General features: G+C 41.8%; 1 protein-coding gene across 1 annotated transcript in view; it reads left to right on the top strand.

The window, feature by feature from the left end:
* Window positions 1-23951, top strand: part of GRID1 (glutamate ionotropic receptor delta type subunit 1) — a 658224-nt gene that overhangs the window by 506144 nt on the left and 128129 nt on the right. Inside the window, exon 5 of the mRNA XM_060275205.1 lies at window positions 12254-12307. Coding sequence (XP_060131188.1) covers window positions 12254-12307 — 54 coding nt within the window. The remainder of the gene's footprint in view (window positions 1-12253; window positions 12308-23951) is intronic.

Genomic DNA, 23951 nt, shown 5'->3' with positions numbered 1-23951 from the left:
CACTTTTATTCTCATAGCAATCCTGTAAAGTAGGTTAGGCTGAGAGCTTACTGTGCCCAGCACAAAGAAATTCTCAGGTTATGGCAAAGCATGTTGCAGTGAAGGAGGAACACCTACTCCCCCTTGGAAATATAAAAGCTTTCATTTTTTGGATCTGCCTCTGGAACTAATTGGAACACACAGATTGCCTGTAAGGCAGAGGGCAAGACTGCAGAAAAATGTGACATCCCTTATTTTTAGCAAATCTGGAGTTGAACTTTGGGTGATGCACCAGATATAAGGTTTTTCAAACTATTGCCCACTTGTAGGGCACATTGTTTCTCCCATAGGAGTGGGGATTGGACAGATCTGAATTACTCTTATTTTTATAATTTTAGCACTAGGGTTGCCTTGACTCCTTTAGCCCATGGTGCCTTTCTACAGCCTTAGATATTTTTGCACTGGGCACAGTCTAACCTAATTAAATCTACAGATCACCTCTTCCATTTCATCTTCAATCTCTTACAAGCTGTCAATTTGCCTTTTCATCATGCACAGGAACTCTCTCTCTCTCTCTCTCTCTCTCTCTCTCTCTCTCTCACACACACACACACACACACACACACACACACACCCCTTTCTTAAGATCTACACTGAAGAAGAGTTCTGGTGAACTTGAAAGCTTGCTTGCTGCCTTTTTATTCCATTTAGATTATATTTTAGATTATATTAGTTCCTCTTGCATATGAATCAGTAAACAACCAAGTCTACTACTAGGAATGTACAGTACAGCTATGTGAAAAACCAGTCTTACAGTGCAATCCTATCCATGTCTACTCAAAATGAAGCCCTGTTGTATTCAATGGGGCTAACTCCCAGGTACGTAGAGTTAGGATTGCAGCCTAACTCAGGTGTACTTAGTTTCCATTTGAAAAACAACAACCACAATTAAATACTGTATGTAGTGCCAAGTTCAGGCTCAAACAAATTTAAGAGCTAGTAACTGACCTAAAAAGCAAACCCATGGGAAGGTATGGTGGGGGTCAACTTTCACCTCTCCCTCCTATGGCAGATTTTGTGTAGTGGCTATTTGACCAGTTCCGTGTGTCCAGCTGTAATCCTGCAGACCAAAAGGACGCAGGACTGTTTGGTTCAGCAGTGGTAATGGCAGGAATAGGATGTCTCTTGTTACATCCAGGGGTGGATCTACAATGAAACTAATTAAGCTTAAGGGCCCCTAATCTAGAGAGGCCTCTGAAGCAACTTTAGTCCACATTGCTCTGAAAAAAATCGGTCTAGTAGACCCAATTTGAGTTGCATGACTCAAATTGATTAATTTTTTTTGTTAATATGCTAAATTCCTAAATGTTTACCATTATGGGGCAGTAATATGGGTGGGTATATTCATAATGTTGTGCAGCAATAATTCAGGATTGGAGGTTTCATTTGAACTGTATCGCTGAAGAATCTAATCTTCTGTGGACCAGACTGTTCTGAGGTGCCGTTGGGTGTTGAGGAGCTGGTCAGATAACCCAATATGTAAGCACGGTGTAAAAATAATTGTTTCCCCAGAAGTACTTATTATTTCTCTGTTTCTGGTTTCAAGAATTGGCACTAAACATCTGGAAAACAAGTTGAACCAAAAAAGGCTTTTCTTTTCCCTGGCCTCTAATGAAAAAAGCAAGGGCTGAGTTGTAAAGTCCTTATCTGAATGGTAAAAGATTTGTCACTTTAGCCCTTGTTGCCTTAATTTTTATAAACACCTTAATCTTTTAAAAACAGTTTAGTTTGGGATCAAGAAACAGCATTGAGGCTGACAACCTTCCTGCCAAGTTCTGGGACGATGCAATTTGGAATGGCTGAGATATTAAACAAAGAATGTCTGAGTTTCTAATAGAAATGTCAACTCGATATTAGCTCCAGGAGTGCTACTGCAATTTGGAATGGCTTAAATGTACTTTTTGAAATCCAGCGGTGCCCCTCAGGCTTGTGGAGCTGCAGGAGTATTTCTGCAATGTGCCTTGTTATTCGGTGGCCTACCTGTTTGTGTGGCATTTATCTCTTAGGGGTTAACCACTTACATAAAATATATATGACTTGTCTGTAGTTTTAGATCTTTTCTTTTTTTTAGATGACTTTGCAAAGAGAGTGGGTGCATGTGAAAGTACATATAGAGTTTTCTCAGCTGCAATTTATATTTAGAGAACGTGTTTGAATTTGTCTTTAACCTTTATGTGTTATAAAGCTTATGTGCATTCTGCAGAAAGAAAGAGATAAACATAGTATGCTTTAATTGCTTTTTAACTGGATTGATAGGATTGGAGTACTGTGCAATTTTACTGTGGGACAAATTTAACATGAATGCAAATCACCGTTTGGAGTTCGGTGTTCAGTGCAAATTGCTCACAGAAAGAACACATTGATGGTGCCACATCTGTCCAGGAGGCAAACTGGTAAAATGTCTGACCGTTCTCCATTCACACATTTAAATATTCCTCAAAACATCTTCGACATGTTGCTATTGTGCAATATAAACTCTGGATCAGTTCACACATTCATCACGTGATAACCATCAGGGGGGATATATTCAAATGTAGTTGAAGCACCATAGACACTGTTTTCATCAACTCATATGATCTTAGCCACACACTGTTTTGCAATGGAATCAATTCACATATCCGATTGTGAGAAGTCAGGTGATATACATAGTTGCCCAAAACGGCTCTTAAAACTGCAATTCTAAATGTTCTTAGAAGAACACACTTGGATGTCCTTCTCAACAGATATGATAAGGTTTGTGGTGTTAGTCTGCCTATTTATTGCTTGAAGCTTGGGGGAGGCCTAGATGTTCATTTTCCCCAGAATATCCCCCCCCCGCTAGCTTCCTTCACACACCTAAGCCAAATATCCCCAAAATGGAAACATTTAGTAGAACAGGTTGCTAGAGACAAAGTAGGGGGGTTGGTCAAAAGATGGTGGGAATGCTATGCTTCTGGATGTGGTGCCTTTGAACCAATGTATTACTATTCCTTCAGCAACCGCATCCGGAGAAGGTCATTCCATAAATCTCACCGCATCAGGAATATTCATTTCTCTGGTTATAGTAGGTTATACAACAATGGCTACAATGTATGTTCCTATATTTTGCTTCTCCCCCTTCCTCCCCCGCACAGTGTGTGTTTTTGTGTGGTGTATTTGCAGCAGGATCACCAGACACCTTCATGTGCCCCAGCCGCTGCAACAAACCATGTCTCTCCCATATCAGTCTCTACAGCCACAGCAGGCGCTGTAACCTTCCAGTAGTTTGGCTCCCCCCCCCCAAGGTGCACTCCTCCTTTGTCTCCCGAGCAGATGCCAACAGTAGAAAACTTCACCCTTAATCCTGTTCTGACACAATATATAGTACTCTTTAGGTTAGCCTTCGTTCAATTTGGGTCCCCAGCTGTTTTGGGACTACAACCCCAATTATCCTGAGCCAGCATGGCTGGTTTTCAGGGGTGATGGGAGTTGTAGTCAAATATTGGCAGACTAAAATTGTGAAAGGCTCTTTAGATACTTTACCAGCTGTATACTTGCCAGTTCTTCTGTGAGCAGCTCTTGTATGTTTGGCAGAACATTTAAATGCTCGCCCTCATGGGTGGTGAGAGTAAGACTGCTTTAATAGATGATCTGGAAAGAACCAAAATAAAATACAGTGGTACCTCGGTATGCGACCGCAATCCATTCCATGGAAGCAGTCGCTCGCCAAAGCGCTCGCTCGCTTAGGGCACGCTTCTGCACGTGCTTGAAGCACCGATAGAGCCGTCTGCGCATCTGACACCACAGAACCTGGATGTAAACACTTCCGGATCCACGGCGGTCGCTCGCCGAAGTGGTCACTCACCGAGGTAGGCGAAAACCGAGGTTTGACTGTATTTTAGAAGTTTGTGGGAGTGGTGGTCAATAGCAGAGAAGAGGAGTGTGAGAGAATGAGGAAGATGAACTAAGATGGTATATACTTGTACCATAATGAAGTATTTGTTGTTATCGTACAATGGTTTCCATAATTGCTTCATAACACAAGGATTATGGGTGAGGCTCAATTGCATGGGGTCTTTCCACTGAAAGAGCCCGTGTGGGAGCGACATACAGAGAAGCAGCTCTCCTACAGCCACAGTGAGGATAATTTCTAAAGGGTACCACAGTGTCTTTTATTTTCTTAAGTAGAGCCATCGCTAAGTTTGATTAATAGTTTCTTTCTGCTACTTTCCATTGTAAAGCTCCGCATTAGCTGACAAAAGAATGAGCATATTGATTTGATTGCAACAGCACAACGGAGAGACTTGTGAATGCACAATATCTTAAAGGAATGATCTGCAGCATCTTCCTTTGTGATGTTTGTAAGAGATCTGTTTCCCAGTGCTGGAACTGTAGTGGCAAAGGCTTGATGGAATGCACCAAAGTGTTTTGCCACCGTGTTTATGCTAAGGTCACAACCCATCCAAAATTTAAGCACATTTAAGCACTACTGATTTCAGGAGGTGATGAAATGCCATCCTCTCCTCCCTCTATAGTCATAAAGAGTCACATTGCAGGATAAACAGTGTGGGATTTGGGTGGGGCTAAGAATTGCCTGGCTGCAAGATAGGTCAGGCAAATTGATAGTGACTTGCTTAAGCTCACTCTGCATCCAAATCCAAAATCAATTTACTCCATCACACTGGCTCACACTGGCGATAAGCAGGTGCTTGTTGTTGCAGCTATGTGTCAGGTAAAATTGACACAACCCGTCTCTGACTTTCATTTCAGAAATAAAATGCAGATGAACATGAGGATGTGCACCACTAGTTAGGGTTTCAATAGGAAACAAACTGGATAAAGGAGCACTCTGATAGCTCAGTTGATAGAGCACGAGACTCAATCTCAGAGTTGTGGGTTTGAGCCCCACATTGGACAAAAGATTCCTTCATTGCAGGTGGCTTGACTTGGGACTCAGATAGATTGGTAAAGAAAAAGTGTTGTTGTTGTGTTGTACATGCGATATAATACTGTGACACCACAGGGCCCTGTGGAGTCCCGTCTTTCCCTATCAGATTTCCCTGTATGAGTTTGCAACGCATGTGTAGATCCAGCCTAGATGGCTCTTGTGGTTCCTTCCAACTCTATGATTCTATGAAGAGATGGAAGAATTGGGCAATAAAAAGTTTGAAAAACACCGAGGGATGCTCTTTGTACTGAGTATTTCTAAAGCTCTTGAACATACTACCTGCAACCCCCTTCTGCTTTACTAGATCAATACACATGCAAATAAGCAATTGGCCCTCATAATACTCTGTTATCAGTATGTCTTTAAAACCATGAGGCATGTTGCTAAGATCCCAAACATAAAGTCCCCTGGAAGGCTAAGCTCCTTAAGAGAATGTTAAGCAAGTGACTTTAAAGAAATGTTCCTTCCTGACAGCTCTGCAATTAACTTGTATTGACGACTGTGTAGCATGTAGTTGATCAATAGTTAACATGCATATAAATAATCTACGACATATTGAGCTTTTTGAAAATGAAATCTCACTGAAAGCTCTTGGAATATATCCATGTACAGGAATTTGCCTTTATTTACTATTCCGTAAAGACAGAGATGAAATGGAATGTGTGTAAATGTGGAATGCCAACTGCATTAAAGGGAGGAAGACTTGCTGGCTGGTTGATTTTTGTTTTGCTTTCATGCTAGCGTGCAAACCTTTTAACGCTATTTAAGTTTAGGAGAATAAATTGTTTTAGTGCTAAGGCTCTGTGCTCTCCAATCCCTGCCAAAAACAAAAAAACAAAAACATACCCCCGACTTGGTACCACTCGCAGAGCCCAACCAGGTATAAATATTATTATTTTTTTCAATTTCACTCTAGTGAAATTTGTGTGGTCTCTGATGCATACTTCCAAATCTTTTGGCCAACTGTAAGGACAAATGTGTTAGTACAGTAAGTATTGGGAATGAACTGTTAGTAACTGCAGAAAAGTAAATATTTGAAGACCTCTGGTTTTTATTTTGCAGTATTGCTTGTGTGTATCCTGCTGGCATTGAGTTGGTATTTACTATCGACTGCTGCTCGATTTTTAAAAATAATTGTAATTCGCTGTATTTTAATTGTTGACGTGTTTTTCTTTTATCTTTTTTGAAAACCACTCTGGGATCACAAAAGAGATGAAGGGTGGAGTGTAAGTCACATCAATCCAGTCGGCAGATCAGCCAGCTGACAAGTATCTATTCCTCCCTTCAGCATAAATTTTGGTTGTCCCAGATTATACTAATAAGAGCAGAGTGGAATGTGTGATAAATCATGGCAGCCCAGCATGAGAGTAAATCTCATTTTCATGGCAGGAGGTCCTGATCATTTAGATGGAGGCAGTAAACGTGGATGGGCCCAAACTGCTTTCAAAGGGCGCGTAGTTTTCTAATGCAGTTGCATACATTTTCTTGTGTTTTAATAAGTAGTTATGCAGTTTATAGATTTTGAGAACACGAAGTTTTAATTTAGTTGTGAAATACCATTTTATCTGTTGTGTGTTCATTTATCTGCCTGGAAGTTGTGTGCAAGCCTCCTGAGAGTCTGTTATCACTGAAACTCTTTTCGGATTCCTTTGAAATGCCTCAGCTTTTCCACTTGAGCGTGAACCTCCAAATACCCAACATTTTCTGTGGAAACTGCAACCCAGGCCTACTGCATAGATAATCTCTTCATGAGCCCTGGACTTCCACTACTATATATATATCCAGTACTGGCGAGAGGCAGCTGGTGCCCACAGCATAACCTGAATAACAACATACACTAGTGTCTTCTGTGGGATATGTAGAACTCCCATGAGAAAGATTTTTTGTTTATCAAAACCCGCTTTGCTTCTTTCAAGGGTCCTCAGAGATGTTGCTTGAGCAGAATTCTAGAATTTTGTCTTGGAATTCTGCCTTCTGTGACATTTTGTGGTAGCAACAATAACAATATTAAGCGCAGTGCTATTTTTCTAGGAAAATAGGTGCTGGAACTCATAGTGAACACCTCTTCAGTTCTCTTATAGTAACAACAGCACCCACCTGAGAGGTGCTGGAACCGAGTTCCAGCTGGGGGGGGGAAGCCCTGATTTTATTTTTTATTTTTGTCTCTGATTGTATCATAAGAATAGCCCTACAAGAGCAGACCAACAACCCATCTAGTTCAGCATTTTGTTTTTATTTTGAGGTAATATTTAGTCATTATGAACAGCAGCCATTGATAGCCTTAACTTCCGCGAATTTATCTAATTCCCAGTTTAAAACCACCAAGCCATCACTCTGCAAATTCCATGTTTATATGCTGTGTTGTACAAGTATTTCCTGAAACTCCTACCTTTCGGCTCCATTGGATGAGCCTAGGTTCTAGTGCTGTGAGGGGGGAAGGAAAAAACTCTGTGTCCTTTTCCTCCTTACTATGCATACTTAAACACTCTTACCATTTCCTCTTGTACTTCCCATTTTCTGAACTGAAAAACACTAAGTGTTGTAGCCTTTCCACACAGAGGACTTTTTCCAGGTCAGTGATCATTTTGGTCACCCTCTTCTAACCTCTTTTAGCTCCGCAATAACTATTTGGAGATGTGGCAACCAGATCTGGGTTTATTTATTATTAAATTTCTATCCTGTCCTTCCAAAGGAGCCCGGGGCAGCTGTACACTGCATTCAGAGTGTGGTCACGTCACACATTTGTATAAAGTCATTATGATCTTAGATGTTTGATTGTCAAACCCTGCTCTAATGATCTCTAACATTCACCTTTTGAATAGCAGCAGAATGTTGGGTTGACATTTTCATTGAGCTCTCCACCACAATCCCAGGATCCAGTACTGGCCAGTCACTTCCAGCTCAGATCCCATCAATGTATATATGAAGATGGATTGTTTGTTTGTTTAGAACTTCACACTTGCTCACCCTGAACCAGATTTGCTATTTTGATCACCATTCTTCCAGTTGGGAGAGATCTTTTTTTAGAGCTGTTTGGTTTTGCCACCCTAAATAATTTGAGGTCACCAACAGACTTGGCTACCCATGCAATATCATGTGCTAACTATTTTACTGCACTTGTGCATGGTGTCTCTGCTCACCTTTTGGTGATTATACCTCCTCTATCAGCCTCCAAAGAGCCCCCTGACTGGCTCTTAGGAGTGACTTTCCAGGACAGAGCAGAACCCCCTTCCAAAAGGTTCCTTCCAAGACATTCTGTTTGCTGTTCTCTGGATTCAATCCATTACTTTTCATTGTGAGGAATTATATTAATGGGGATCCTTTTAAAGAAAAAAAATCAATCTGTTTCCTAAAATCTGTTTGAGGTGCAACCAAAGGGACATGCATCTATTTCAATGTGCTTCTTTTTGTACTGAATTCGCAGAAGTGATTTGTTTGGGTATTTTTAAGGTGAAATAAATGAAAGCTGGAAAGTATCCACTTTCTAATGCACTATCTGTCTTAAAAGCTGTGTTTCTTTTTTGGAGGAAATGCTGCAGGCCATTAGTCCTGTGACCAGAAAACACCATCGCTTACAACAAAATCTAAACCATGCTGAAAGGAGAGCCATAGAAAATCTCAGGAACAACCCAGACATTATAATTAAAGAGGCAGACAAGGGTGGAGCTGTCGTCATCATGAACAAAACTGATTACATCCAAGAGGCCCACAGACAACTTTCCAATACTGCCTTTTACATGAAATTGGACTCAGACCCCACACAAGCATACAAAAAAGAACTGAACAAGATTATTAAGGAGCTACCCCTACACATCCAAGAACAGATCCTCACAAACACACCAGCGGAACCTCGGCCAGGAACTTTCTATCTTCTACCCAAAATACACAAACCAGGAAACCCAGGACGCCCCATCATCTCAGGTATTGGCACCATTACAGTGGGTGTTTCCGGCTATATGGACTCTGTTCTGAAACCATATGCTATCAGTGCTCCCAGCTACGTACGTGACACCACAGATTTTCTGAGGAAAATACAATATTTGAACAATCTTCCTAACAATACTATACTAGCCACTATGGATGTGGAATCTCTATATACCAACATCCCACACAATGATGGTTTACAAGCCATAAGGAACACCATTTCAGATAAAACCACAGCGGACTTTGCTACCAAACTCTGCCACTTTGTCCTTACCCACAACCACTTCAAATTTGGTGATGACCTGTTCCTCCAGATCAGCGGCACAGCCATGGGCACCCGCATGGCCCCACAGTATGCCAACATCTTCATGGCAGATTTAGAACAACGTTTCCTTAACTCCTACCCACTCAAACCTCTCCTGTACCTGCGATACATTGACGATATTTTTATTATCTGGACACATGGACAACAGACCCTGGAAACCTTCCACCAGACATTCAATGACTTTCACCCCACCATCAACCTAACAATGAACCAATCTATGCAAGAAATACATTTTTTGGACACTACTATAAAAATACAGGATGGACGTATAGACACCACCTTATACAGAAAACCAACTGACCGACAAACATATCTACATGCTTCTAGCTACCATCCCAAACATACCAAACAATCCATCGTATACAGCCAGGCCTTACGTTACAACCGCATCTGTTCCAACTCTACAGACAGAGAATCTCACCTAAGAGATCTACAGCAAACCTTTTTAGAACTAAAATATCCACCTGATGAAGTTAAACAACAGATCAACAGAGCCAGACAGATACCTAGGGAGAACCTGCTGCAAGACAGACCCAAAAAAGAAAATAACAGAACACCACTAGTCATCACATACAGCTCCCAAGCTAAAACAGTACAACGCATCATCAGAGATCTACAGCCTCTCCTGGACAATGACCGCTCCCTTTCTCAAGCTCTGGGAGGAAGACCTTTCATTGCCTACAGACAGCCACCCAATCTTAAACAACTCCTCACCCACAATAATACAACCACCAGACTTAACATGGACACTGGTACCAGAGCCTGCAATAAACCCAGATGCCAACTTTGCTGCCACATACACCCAGACAACACCATTACTGGCCCCAACAACATCCAACATACCATCTCAGGACTATTTAATTGCTCATCCTCTAACATTGTGTATGCCATCAAATGCCAACAGTGCCCTTCAGCTCTCTATATTGGACAAACAGGCCAAACCCTACGCCAAAGGATAAATGGACATAAATCTGACATCAGGAACCAGAAGACAGAAAAACCAGTAGGAGAACACTTCAATCTCCCAGGACATTCTATACAAGATCTCAAAGTAGCTGTCTTACTACAAAAGAATTTCAGAAATAGACTGGAAAGAGAAGTTGCTGAATTGCAACTTATCACCAAGCTCAAAACCATGGAGGGACCTGGTTTGAACAGAGATATCGGGTTCTTATCTCATTATACATGATAAGCGATCTTCAGCCATCTCAACCCTTGCTTTTTCATGCAAAACCATTTGCAGTCGTTTGCGGTCATCAACAGCTATCAGTCAGTCAATCACCCATTTCCACCACCCCTCTGAGTGATCCCCCCTCCCCATCCCCACCCCTCCCCACCCTTTCTCTACATAAGTGCCTGGAAACTTCCATTTCACTGTATCTGAAGAAGTGTGCATGCACACGAAAGCTCATACCAAAATAAAAACTTAGTTGGTCTTTAAGGTGCTACTGAAGGAAAAATTTTTTATTTTACTTCGATCCAGACCAACACGGCTACCTACCTGTAGCCATTAGTCCTGAATGAAGTCTAGAGCCTCGGGGAATTTAATGAGAAATGGACACACACACACACACACACTCCATAGGAATGACTGAGTCATTCTGTACATACTCTAAAACATTTCCACAAGAAAATTTTAAATCTCTTACTGTACTGTATATTACTGTATATTATACAGAATAGCACAGGGTGAATAACTAAGCTCTGCTTCTGTAACAATAGCCACTGTTGTTCTGACATACTTAGACATCCTTAGGTAAAAAAAAATGACCTGTTCCTGTGGTGTGCTTTTCTTTTGAAGAGATAGTTCTGTCCAGACTCATGCAAAGTTATAGAATAGTAAAATCTGCAGGGAATGAAAAGCTCTCTGGCTATGTCTTGTGCCACCATTAGCTGATAGGTTACCAGCTGGGAGATCAGATGATCTTTGAAACCTGTATCCAATTTTGTGTACCCTTTTGCTGGCTTCTGCTGTTGCTAGTAGCAGATCTTCCACCACCGCAACACTGGTAGCCAAAAGGCTCCACACTGACAGGCAAGAGAATTTCCCATTTTCTCTCTCTCAAAACCTCAGATTTAAATGACTGCCTCCCCACCCTTTCATATTCTTCAGAAAGGAAGAATATGAAAGGGAAGGTGGATGTCACAAAAGAGAATAAGAGAAAAGCAAGATAATCAGATGAAGCAAGAACAGGGCAGGATGATCACAATATTGGAGAGGGAGCATTCTTTGTCTGCAACCCATATTGCTCCTCTTAACTTACTTTCCACTTCCAGGAAATCTCATTGATGGGTAAACATGGACTTGCTTACGGTGCTGATATTTCATTAGTAAAGCAATGCTTCTCCCTTCAGTGTGCTTTACCGATGGCCTATCATTAGTAAATACTGGGCACATTGGGATTTGTGTGGGGGGCACTGGGGGATATTTAAACAAGCTTCCCTTCAGGGAAATTGGGACACGTCCTGGGGAAATTAGTGCAATTTGCACAACACACTGTGTGAAATCACTTACTAGTACTCCACTGCTGGATATATGAAATACTAACAAGTCAGCTTCTTTCTGAAGCCCTTTCCCCCTCTGCATCACATTGCCGTTTTGCATCCATCAATTTAGCCTGACAAATCATGTACACAGTTTCAGCCTTCTTTCTGAAGCCAGAAAAGACCTATTCATTGCATTGATCCCGTACTTGGTCAGTGTCCTAGTTAGATGAATAAAGGAAGCCCTAAGGAACACTGTCACAGGATTTATATACACCAAAGAGAATTAAACCAGATCCTTCTGGATTTTCCTATACTGAATAAATGATCTTTGATGCTGCAGCACTGTGTCCTTGTGAGTTGCCCAACTGGAGGTAGCCATATAATTCACAATGAAGTATGTAGCTCTTTAGATGACTGCCAATTATGTAACTATTGTATGAGAGCAAAAAGTGCCAGAAAATACTTATTGTAAGCTCTTTGTAGCAGAAGGCATACATTAACTGGGGAATGTTTTCCAACACCTTTATTTTATTTTCAGTTGTTTATTTCTTTCTTTTCTTTTCTTTCTCTAGGCAGTGGAAACCAACCTGGCTTCAAAGGATAGTCACTGGGTCTATGTTAATGAGGTAAGAGAATGAGGCTGTGTAAAAAGGCTCCTTTGTCTATTGTTTCTCTTTCTCCCATCCATTTCACTCTCATCTGCCTACTTGTCTCCCTTTTTTGTAGTCACAACAGTTGTGAGGAAGGGAGGTTGCGGAAAGTTGGAGGTGTTGTGATAGAGCCATCACTTTCAGTGGTTTACATATCAGTTTCTTTGTCCTAAGGGTTGGGGTCCCTTTGGCCTCCGCAATAAAATATTTGAGGGGGCTGCCCGCAAAGTTGATGGACATTGCCGTGTCTTGTGGTCAGTTATGTGGGGTGGGGCTTACCCCCACCCCCCAAAACAATCTATTGCCCTCTGTCATCTCTTTTTTTGCAGGGCTTTGAAGCAGGGAATTGGGCTTGTGCTAGGGTTTAGGTTTGCGCTTTGAGACCCCAACCACCCCCCAAAAATGAAGACACTGTGACCCCAGATTTTAATTTAAGTTATTGGGCAAAATTTAGGCCACAACTTTATTGAATACAGAATGTGATTGGTATTGGTTTAGGCATTGGAATAATCCAAACTATATCAGACTCCCACCCGCATCGCAGGGAATCTGATAAAAGGATGAAACACCGCCAGAGGGAGCCCCACCGATGCGAACCGACTCATGCTCCCTCCGGTGCCCCCATGGGGTCCTGGTATGGCCCTAGCCCCTACCACTGGGTTTCGGACAAGACCCAGGCCAACCTGATTCCTTTAACAGAATACCCTTGAGCTTGGAGGGGCAGGTGATGCCCGCACCTCCCCTCCCCAGCCCACATATTGCTGATCCAATGCCTAACCGCCAAACCTTACAAAGTTGTGGCACTTGCTATGTGGTAGGCGAAAACCAAATGGCTCTGCCCATCTGCCAGATGGAAAAATTCCTACCAGGCCTCCATTGCAAAACAGGTGACCAACAATGTCTATGGCAAGGCCAATGCACCAGATAAAGGGTGGGTGGGTGATCCGCTGTATGAAGTCAAAGAAGTCCAGCAAACATCACGCAGGGATTAAATACAGTGGTACCTCGGTTTAAGTACACAATTGGTTCCAGAAGTCTGTACTTAAACTGAGGCGTACTTAACCTGAAGTGAACTTTCGCATTGAAAGTAATGGAAAGTGGATTAATCTGTTCCAGACGGTCTGCAAAGTACTTAAACTGAAGCGTACTTAACCCGAAGTATGAGTGTAATTGGTTCTGGAAGTCCATACTTAACCTGAAGCGTAATTAACCTGAAGCGAACTTTCCCATTGAAAGTAATGGAACGTGGATTAATCCATTCCAGATGGGTCCACGGAGTACTTAAACTGAAAGTACTCAAACCGAGGTGTACTTAAACCGAGGTATGACTGTAATGTTTTGTGGCCACCCCCCCCCCAAGCAAAGTGACTGTGAAACAACCAACCAGAGTGGAGCAGGGCATAGCCCTGCCCACACCAGGAGGTGGGAGATGCCTAGGCGCCTGAGCGCAACGCGTACCTGCCTTGAAGAGGATCAAAAAACGAAACAAAAACAGACATCCAACCTCTGGGGGTTTCCTGCGCATCTCATCCACAAGCAGCATTTATTGTGTCCATTACTCAGAGGGAAACAGTGCCAGATTAAACCCTGTGGAGGCCCCTAGGCAGTCAAAATCTTGGGGGGGGGGCTTGCAAATGATCTCCTAAAATGTTTTTGTAATTCTCTATCAAATCAATATTATTTTGATCCATTGTCACGGGGCCCCTGAAAGGCATGGAGCCCATAGGCTAGTGCCTACTCTGCCTATTTGATAATCTGGCAGTGGATGGAAAACAGACGTGATTCACATACTTCTTATCCCTCCCCCTGCTTGTCAAGTGTACCATTTTTGGACAAAAGAATCAAAACATGTAAACATCCGGCTTTACTGCAGACACCGTTGGCGATGGAGACTCTCTCACACTAACTTCTGTTGGCTGGGTGGGGGAATAGGGCAGGGAGATTGTCTCTCTCTCCAGCCTGAATAATACCAGAATGCAAATAGTACGGCTCCATTTCCAGACTTCTTCTTGGCTGGCATAAACAGCATGATGAAGATCAAAACAAAGTCCCGAGTGTGCCCGGGAAATGGCAAGGCTTGTCATCCTGTTCTTTCTCATGCTGACCTACTCTACTAGCTGTGCTTGTAGGGAAGAAAGAATTATTCCACATAAACCTCAGAAATGCAGATATATAGCTCTTGGTGGTCTGTAAGCTTGCAGTCTGTTACCATGGACAACCGAGAAAGCACTGAGCTTACATGTAAGGCCGCTGCTCTCCAGTTTGCAGTGTCTGAATGTTACAAAAGATTAGCTCTCTGAGCTTGATGCATTATCATCTTTTCTGTAGAACTGAACTGATTCTATCACTGTTATCCAGTTCTGCATTGAAGCAATGCACATGTTTGGTTTGTATGCCCCCCCCCCCGAAATTCTACTTAAAGGATAATTGAGCTTTATTTATGTTGTGTATATCAATACTGGGGGGTGGGGGTGGGGGAATGTCCCTAAGCTGCATTTTATAAAGGCCCATATTGAAAGTCTGCACACTGAGAAATGACTCATAATATAAGCATGGCGGTGGGGGTAGGGAGAGAGAATATCCTATGTGATCATTTATAAATTTCTGGCCACTTACACTATTATAAACATTTGTATATCTTAATAAATGTATGTTCTTTATGTGCTTAAGGCTGGTAAAATATTTAAATAAAGAGAGCTGTGTTATCTGATGTTTTGTGCTAATGTATTACTGTATATAGGGGACATCAAGTTTAAATACAGACTTCTTTGTTCATGTTTCATAGCGTCCTTTCCCTCTCACTAATCATGCGGAGGAAGGCAGCCATATATGTTAACAGGAACTATAAATTGCTTTTGTCTGGTTAGCAGTAATGCATGGAAATTAAAAGGGGTATTGGGTATAAAATTGCTACCTCCAAAAGCCATTATGAATCTTCTCCAGTCCCTGTGATGTTTATGGAACTCGTTCTTTTTTTGCTGTAATAGCTTCGTAAAAAATCACCACGAGAAACGCACAGAGGAAATCAGTGTTTATATTCACATAAATACAATGCACTGTCTACTCTGTGCAGGGTTTATAGGAGGATGTTGTTGCTGTTGTTGTTGAGGTGTTGAAATTCACTACCCCCAATTAAAACCGTGTAATGTGATGCATAATTTTTCACCTCTCTTCTGCCGAAATAAGACTCCTGTGGGCTTACAAATATGTACGTCATTTATTAAATGTCACAAAATATGGACCCACTTGCACTGACAGAGTACAGATAGGAGAAGCATTTGCAGGATGCAGATCTAAAGGTATCAATCAGAAAGTTCATGAGACAAGAACAAATTAGAATCCCTACATAGTGTGATAAAATCCCGGGGACAGGGTTATGATGGGTTACAAAGTGCAAATAGGTACATAAATATAATCCAGTGAAGAACTATCAATGTGCAAGCTTATATAGATAGGCTCTATAAAATTCAATTGAGTTAAAACAGACAACTATACATTCTCTCAAATGTCTAGAATCTGAGAATTTCAACAGAGTAAATATCTACTCAAGGGAAACAGAGAAGCACTTGGTATGCTGTCTAGCTACAGAGGGCTGGTGGGTGGGTGGCTTATCGTTTTGAACTTCTGTATGGATTGGAAGGAATTAACCATGTAAAACCTTCTGTCCTACTTCCATAAGAGGACTTGCTCTTTGGACTTTGATTCAAATTTGAGATACTCAGGCATGCATTTTTGCAGCATGTAAAGTATATGCACTGTTAATGGAGCATGTCTTTTTCGGTCCGTAGCTGACTGTTTTCTTCTACCATTGTAAATCATGCCTATGGGATGTGGTGGCCATTGCCTAGGCTCTAGGGCCCAGACTGAAGCATAAATCCACCCCTACCATGCAAAGGAATACGAACATCCAACATCCTTAGGTTGAAAGATACATGGCTTTTGGCTAGTCTGTTAGTGTCCATCATAATTCCTCAAATGTTTTGTCTGAAAGGGACCTTTCAATTTGGTTCAAACAGCAATACCTTGGTTCTTGAACAGAATGCATTCAGGGAGTCCATTTGACTCCCAGAACTACCGTATTCAAAAACCAAGGTGTGGCTTCCAATTGGCTGCAGGAGTGTCCTGCAGCCAATCAGAAGCCATGGAAGCCACACCGGACTTTCGGCTTCCAAAAATCATTCGAAAACCGGAACACTCACTTCCAGGTTTCAATCATTCAGGAGCCGATTTGTTCGGGAGCCAAGGCATTTGAGATCCAAGGTATGACTGTAATTCAGTGGGAATTCGAGTGATATTCCGATTTTTTTATTTTTTATTTTTAAAAAGGAACAAGCCGCTCTCAACTTGTGTTATGCCTGGATTATCTGCATTTCAGAAGGGATGATCAGGATGCAAGTCACAGAGCTGCAAGGTTAATATTTATCAGAATGTACAAGAAAATTAAAGGAGAGGAAGGACAAATGAAAGGATATGTGATCTGCTTAGCATAAAAGGCTTTAAGAACAAGGAAGAATGTGAAGGAAAGCAGGCATCTCTTTGACAGCTGTGGGCTGTAAGCAGTTTGACCACTCAGAAATGTGACAGCACAAGTCCCTGCAGGATCAAGACCAGCATCATTCAAATTCCAAGAGAGATCCCACAGGGGGACCTAGACAGGATCAAGAAATCCGGTGCAAGCTGACAAACTATAAGGAATGCAGTCAAAAAAACAAAGCTGATTCCAGGCCAGAATCAGATACAAGGAGCTTACTTGAAGCAGGCACAAACAGGAATGTCGAAGGGCAAGGAGGCAGATAGTCCAGGCAGATATATTGCAATATTGAAAACCAGATATCACCCCATCCTGTGTGTGTGTGTGTGTGTGTGTGTGTGTGAGAGAGAGAGAGAGAGAGAGAGAGAGAGAGAGAGAGAGAGAGAGAGAGAGAGAGAGAGAGCTCCTAACATTTGTGTCACAGCCTGGTACTTGTTCTTTGTGTTTTATTAAGCAAAAGAAAAACCTTAAACGTGGTGGCAAGATTTGCAGCGACATATTTCATCCGCGTACGTTAGTTTTGCATGTGTGAGTAAACTGAGTACAAATATGACACGAACATTTTCCCATGATTAATTCATGGCACAGTCCTCTCGAGTTAATAAAAATGTAAAAGTAGCCCTCAGAGCAATTTCAGTTATGCATCCTTGCCCTGTGATTTTATATAGAGTGGCCATGCTTCAAGATGACCTGTTTATTCTGCTATGCCCTAATATTAACTATTCTGTGCGAATTCTCCCTGATGCCTAGGGCAAGGGAGAAGCTTTAGGAAATGGACTCAGTCTACCCATGGCAGCGCTCTACCGATTGGCGAGTGGGGAGAGAGGCCATTTTTGCCCATTCTCACTCACTTTAGCCCTCTGTGCCCTTCAAATACTGCTCCAGGTGATCAGGGGACCCTCCAGAATACATGGGAGGCGGCACTGGGGACTGCTGGATTCACTATCTGCAAATGGAACAAGCCCTTCCATTGATGGAAAGGCAACTCTGGATCCATCCCAGGGTGTGTGAACTCCCATTTTAGATTCGTAGAGAAGAAATGTAAAAACTGGAAGGACTTGCACTTCCTGTTTTTTCTTAGATTTCCCATAAGTGCTCTAAGTGAGCTACGCATCAAGCCCTGGCCTGTAATTAGCTAATTCTGGAAGTCAACTTCCTCCTTGCTGTACCTCCCTGTCGATGCAACTTCCATTAGCTGCAGTCAGTGTTTCCAGACATAAATTGGTTATAATGAAATTTCCCCCCCTTTGTTTTGATGGGAAGATAAAGTGCAGGCACATTGCTGTCACCTGAAATGCCACAAAACAGATTTAATTACAAGTTGCTAAACTAAGTTGGAGAGCTGAAGGTTAGAGTTGCTACTTGACTTTGAGGCTTTCATTTGTGGCTATTCACTTTAATGACTTTCAGTCAATTCAGATTAACACACATCCAATAAGTTTCAAAGGGTACCGCTTATTACCTCACCACAAGCTATCATTACCATTCTTTTGTTTCTTTTATCTGTCAAACACATTGCCAGAGGAAAGAATGTCATGCTTTATTCATATTGTAAATTTTCTGTATGAGATCCCAGAAATATTTGAGGATGTTTGTTCTTTTCCTGTTACTGTGAGATTAGATCAGAGTTTCTATAGTACGGTAGTGATAGGAAAACACTTACTTTGGTACTTCACATTGGCTTACTGTGCAGAAACGTCCAAGAGCATCTTCTCAGCATATCTCGGTAAAATTAAGTTGAACAACAACAACAACAAAAGGTGTGCAACAAGATGTTCTTTTGAAATGAACACATGTGAGAAATGGTCCCAGTGGACTGCAAGCAGATGAAACACTCATTTAAAAAACCTCAAGTTTACTTTCCAAGACCACCTGCCACCTACGAATCTGTCTATTGGAAATGTTAATTCGCAGTTGATCAGCTGTAAACACTGACTGCCTTGTAATTAGGCGGATTTTTAAAAAATTTTTAAATTATTTTACAATAAAACTTAAGAGTGGTATACATTTCTTCACCTGCTTTTCCTTCTGGATCTGTACCTGTCTCACCCACGTCTGCCACACAGCCCCGGAAGGGTGTCTGCCAAGAAACATAGCTCCCAGGCCAAAAAAAAAAGGTTCTCTGCCCTTGCCCACAATTAATATAGACATTTCCACTGTGGGCGGCATGAGTATTCTTATCCCAGGTTATGCTGCCATGTAATGTGACACTAGGCCACCACCATGTACTTTGAGGTGCATGTGTCAGAACCAATTTGTAATGTGTGGATTGACACTGAAGAGTTTGTCTTTAGGCCTGGGACCATACACAAACTTCCCCGGAAATACTAAACTCAGTGGAACTTGCTTGCAAGTAAATGTGTCTAGGATGTGACCGCATGATTATTTTTGTCCATTCCTGGTCTATTTAATTTTCTTTCTCTCCAACTTCCAATGGATCCTTGATTTAATGTCCTCCACCATCTCTGCCCAATTCTGCAGAGCACCTGCTCTTCGAATTTTGACTGTCAGAGGCCATGCTACCCATTCAGTGCATGATGGATGATTATTTACTTTGCTGTCTCTGCCGTAGTCTAGACTTCCTTACTTTCCATTTTCACCTCGTGGCCTCATTCATTGTTTGTGCTGGTGGCTTTATTTCTCCCTTGTCTGATGTCATTCTTGGCTAATAAATCTATTGGTCGCTATGTTCTTCCTCCAAAACTCAAGTGATTTTGATTATTTGCATCTGGGATGTATCTTATGTAAATTTTCAGGTGTTACTGCTTCTATAAATAATCAGTTACTTAAAGTTAGTTCTCATTGAAATAAATGAGACTTAAGCCATGTCTAACTTGTCCCAGTGTTTTCAAGTAAGTTAAACTAACTTAGTTTGGATACAGTCCATAGTTAATATTGATGGAAACAGAACAGGAAAGAGCATTAATAACTAAGATGGTGTTATCTTGATCATGAGGTACAGAACTTAAAATATAATCAATACTGTTTACTGAATATAATATTTGGGATATTCTTTAGCAGAAGAAAGCTTCAGTCCACCTTTTGTTTCCAATGGTGGCTGGGTATGAAAATGTTCTCCGTACCCTATAATAGTCTTCAAGCACCTTATTCTGCATGCCTAACACATTTTCATTTTTCTGAGTGGAGTGGGAAGAGTTTAACCATTTTTTCCCCTACAGAGAGTAAGTGTCAGGGACTCACAGGGCTCTGAGGAGCGGTTGGAAGAGGTAGCAGGGCCAGAGGCTGATGCAGGAGAAGCGAGTAGCGATTTATGGGGTTTTGTGCCTCCCATGAGACAGGAGCCATAGCTGGAGGATGAGGAGGGGTCTGAGAAGTCAGAGATGGTGGAGGAAGGACAGGTGATGCCTGAAGGGAGAGGGCTGGCAAAACTCACTCTGTCCCCTCCACCACTGCTCTCTAGGATCTGGTGGAAGGGGGAGGGGCTAAAAGAGCCAGGCACACCAACAATTTCAATCTCTGATAAGTCACAGGTTGCTTGTACATGTGCCATCAGACTAGAGCACTTAAGTTGCCATGTAGGCATGGGCTCCCTGTTGCTCCAACAATCTGGGGAGGGGTGTCAGCTGCCTAGCCATTGTAAGTTCATACTTTGGCAATAAAGAATTAAACTACTGGCTGTTTGTACTCCTTGGGCTGGGTATGCTCAAGACAGTAAGAGGCAACAATTAATATCATTTCCTAATAATCTTGGAGAACAGATGCACATTTTTTTTTAGCTTCCTGAGCCCCGCAGAAGTATTGCAGGGCCAACTCAAGGCAGTTTTTTTTCTGAGCAGTTAGAGGATACAGTAAGAGTAGGATGGTGTGGAAGCCACGGGTGGGCCCAGTGAGGGAGGGATTCCAGCTAATTACACAGTGGCAACAGGATCATTCCTCCTCCCCTTGGATCTAACCCCTCCCATGGATCCAGGGGGCGGGGACTGAATAAGCAGGTGGCGGCTCATAATAATGGTCTTGCTGAGGTTGTGTAACATCATGCTCATGTTTGAGCAGGCCAAGCAAAATGCCCAGACCTAGCCACAGTGTCAGGAACTCCAGCTGGCACTGTCAAATTGTTTGTTCTCTCCCATGCAAATTGCTGGTGCTAGCTGCTTTGTTTCCTCCATGAGTCATTGAGTGGAGCCCCATGCTTGTTTGCAGTGCTTTTTTTCTTTAATAATGTTTAGGGGTACTCTCACTTTCCTACTCATATTGAAATACTGCCCCTCAATGAGGCCAAACTTAGATTCACAAAATGTTTAGGGGTATGCGTACCTCTACGTCCCCCCAGGAAAAAAAGCACTGCTTGTTTGCATACCTAGAACTGCAACCAACCGTCACCCCATGTTGCTGCTCTTCTATAAACCAAAATAGGTAAGTAAGGGAAATCCATTTCATGTTTTTAAAGCGCTAGCCCTGCTGTAAATACTGCATATAAGTCTACAGATTTTTCATCAACCTCATGATCCTCATGCCTATTAAAGTTTAATCTTCAGATTTTTCTCAGGGACATTTTTTTTCCATGGAACTCTTTTTGGTTTGGTAAATTATTAATGTCATTAAAATTTATAATTTTCCTTCATTACCTCTAGGAAAATAGGAGTTTTTAATGTGAAACATAATTGTCTCATTTTGCAATTTGTGTTATGATAACTGAATGCAGCTAAAGCAGATTTAAATATTTCCCCTGAGCAAAATAGCTAGGTATTGCAAACACAATAATTTATGTTCTTTGTCTGCAAATAAATAAATACACAAATGGATTGAGTACTGGGAGCCTTAGATGCTTTAAAATAATCTTTGGGTTTAACTTCCTGGATGTTCAGGAAGATTAAATATTCAGTATGTAATTTTGGGGGCTGAAATGGTGGTGGTTGGTAGAACGATTTTCTCCAGAGGCCTCCAGAGACCATTAGCCGCCTGTGGGATGCTGCCTCTTACAGAAGCTAACAGAAGCTAACAGGCAAAGCAAGAAGTAGCTTCCACTGACATAGGTGCTGCACCTTCCATTATTGCAATAAGATCACTACATCTCATCATAGCTGTCAAGTTACAGATTGGAAAATAAGGGATCAGCAGCCTCACCCAGTGGCGTGGCACCGGAAATCACTTCTGCGCATGTCCAGGCTGCTCGCTCGCCGGGGGGGGGGCGCCGAGTGGAGTCTCTCTGGCCAGCAGGGAGGGAGAGCCTGCTTTGAAACCCAGGAAATTTACGGGATATCTACAATTCGGGATAGCGGCGGGAAACGGATTGAAATAAGGGGGTTTCCCACGAAAAACGGGAGGGTTGACAGCTATGCATCTCATCTATGCCTTAGAAGGGGAATGTGGGGTTAACAGAACTTCTTATGTACATTCTGTATCCCCCATCTAGCATATTTTTAGATGTGTGAGCTACTAAATGTGTTGGTTCTGTCTGTCTGTCTCAATCTCTTCCCCACACCCCTGAGTTTTAAGAACAACAATAAAGCTCAAACACTTCCCATTGTTAATACAGGCAACCCCCATTTATGTGTGTTCAATATGTGCGCAAACGTGCACACGTGCATCATGCCGAACCCTGAAAGTGACCGGAAAAGTCACAAGAAGGGTAGGGGTAGGGGGTGGAACGGGGTGTTTACAGGCTTTTTTTCAGTAGTGTTTCAAATATATACAATTTCACTTAAATGTGTGGTGCCTTGGCATGTGACCCCCGCATAAACTGAGAGTTGCCTGTATAACCAAACGTGGAAATAGTTTCTTCCTTATGCAGCCCCACCCCCGGCAACTATTTAAATAAATACTCTGTATGGGAAATTGGTTGGTTTCGAATTATTATGTCCTTTCGGTCGAAGGTGTGAGAATTATGTCAGCTTCTCAAAATACATTTGCCACCGAGGCGTTTCCCCTGGCCACAAGAGGAAGCAAATAATGAGACTATTAAATACAGCTATGCTTGATCAGACCAAAAAGCAATGCTTTGCATGTACCGTTGGGTTTAATATAGCTTGTGTTCATCGGTATGATCTTGATTGGATGTAATTGACTTTAAAAGAAGAAGGGCTGATGCAAAAGAGACACACTCTTGCCTGAAACCCCAGAAAATAATCTTGAGTAATGTTATTCCGGGCACCAAGAACCTCGCTTCCTATACAGATTAAGTTGCATAAAGTAAGCAACACTGTTGTGCCACAAGCACAAGTGGAGGGCAGGACAAAACAAGGTGACTCATGTCAAATGTGTTTTCCTATCCCTTCTGAAATAGCCAATTCAATCAGATGGAATATCCTCAGAAAGCAGGGATGCTCTGACAATATCCTATGGCACCTGTCATTTAGAAAGAGGGGTGTGTGTGTGTGGAATTTTCCTGGATTTATTTTCTTTAGTTCCAAGAAAAAAACATAAGTGCTTTTAAATGAGCTGTTATTTAGCTAGTAACCTTCGGATGGTTTTCCATTTATACCTTGGTCTGAAATCTGTCCTCCATCATCACCATCGTATTATGGCAGAGGATGGAAAACACTACAAAGAATAGGTTCAGTTTATACATATCACGCAAATTTGATAAGCTGTGGAAACAAAATATAAAGGGAAAGGAAAAATTCCTTCCCACCTTAGAGACAAAATAAGTTTGTCGTTGGTATGAGCTTTCGTGTGCATGCACACTTCTTCAGATACAGAATAAGCTATGGTTATTTACTAGTACATTAATACATGTCATAAGAATGCCATTTAGTGAGGATCCTAATTATTCCCCAGGAACATCTATATTTCTGGCCACTTGATAGGCTCTGTGTAATGAGTGGTGGGTTTTATGGTTGATTTAATTGTCTTATATTTTAGGGCATGCATGCCATAAGCGCAAGCTCCTTTGATTAAAAAGTGCCTGTTTGTTCTGTTGATAGTTTTGCTATAGCTATTATGAGAAAATATACAGTAATCCAACAAATGTTTTAAATTGAAGTTTCAGTTTGTGACAAATGGTGGGATTATATTGTACATTGCTTTAGGATGCCCCATGGGAAGTGATTCATAAATGAAATTAACAACCACCACAACAAAACAACCACAACTGTCTTCACATGATAAGTCTGAATGAAGAAGAAAAAT

Source organism: Zootoca vivipara, chromosome 5 (assembly GCF_963506605.1).
Source record: "Zootoca vivipara chromosome 5, rZooViv1.1, whole genome shotgun sequence".
In the NCBI taxonomy this organism is placed as follows: domain Eukaryota; kingdom Metazoa; phylum Chordata; class Lepidosauria; order Squamata; family Lacertidae; genus Zootoca; species Zootoca vivipara.
This window is presented reverse-complemented; position numbering and strand designations above follow the sequence as displayed.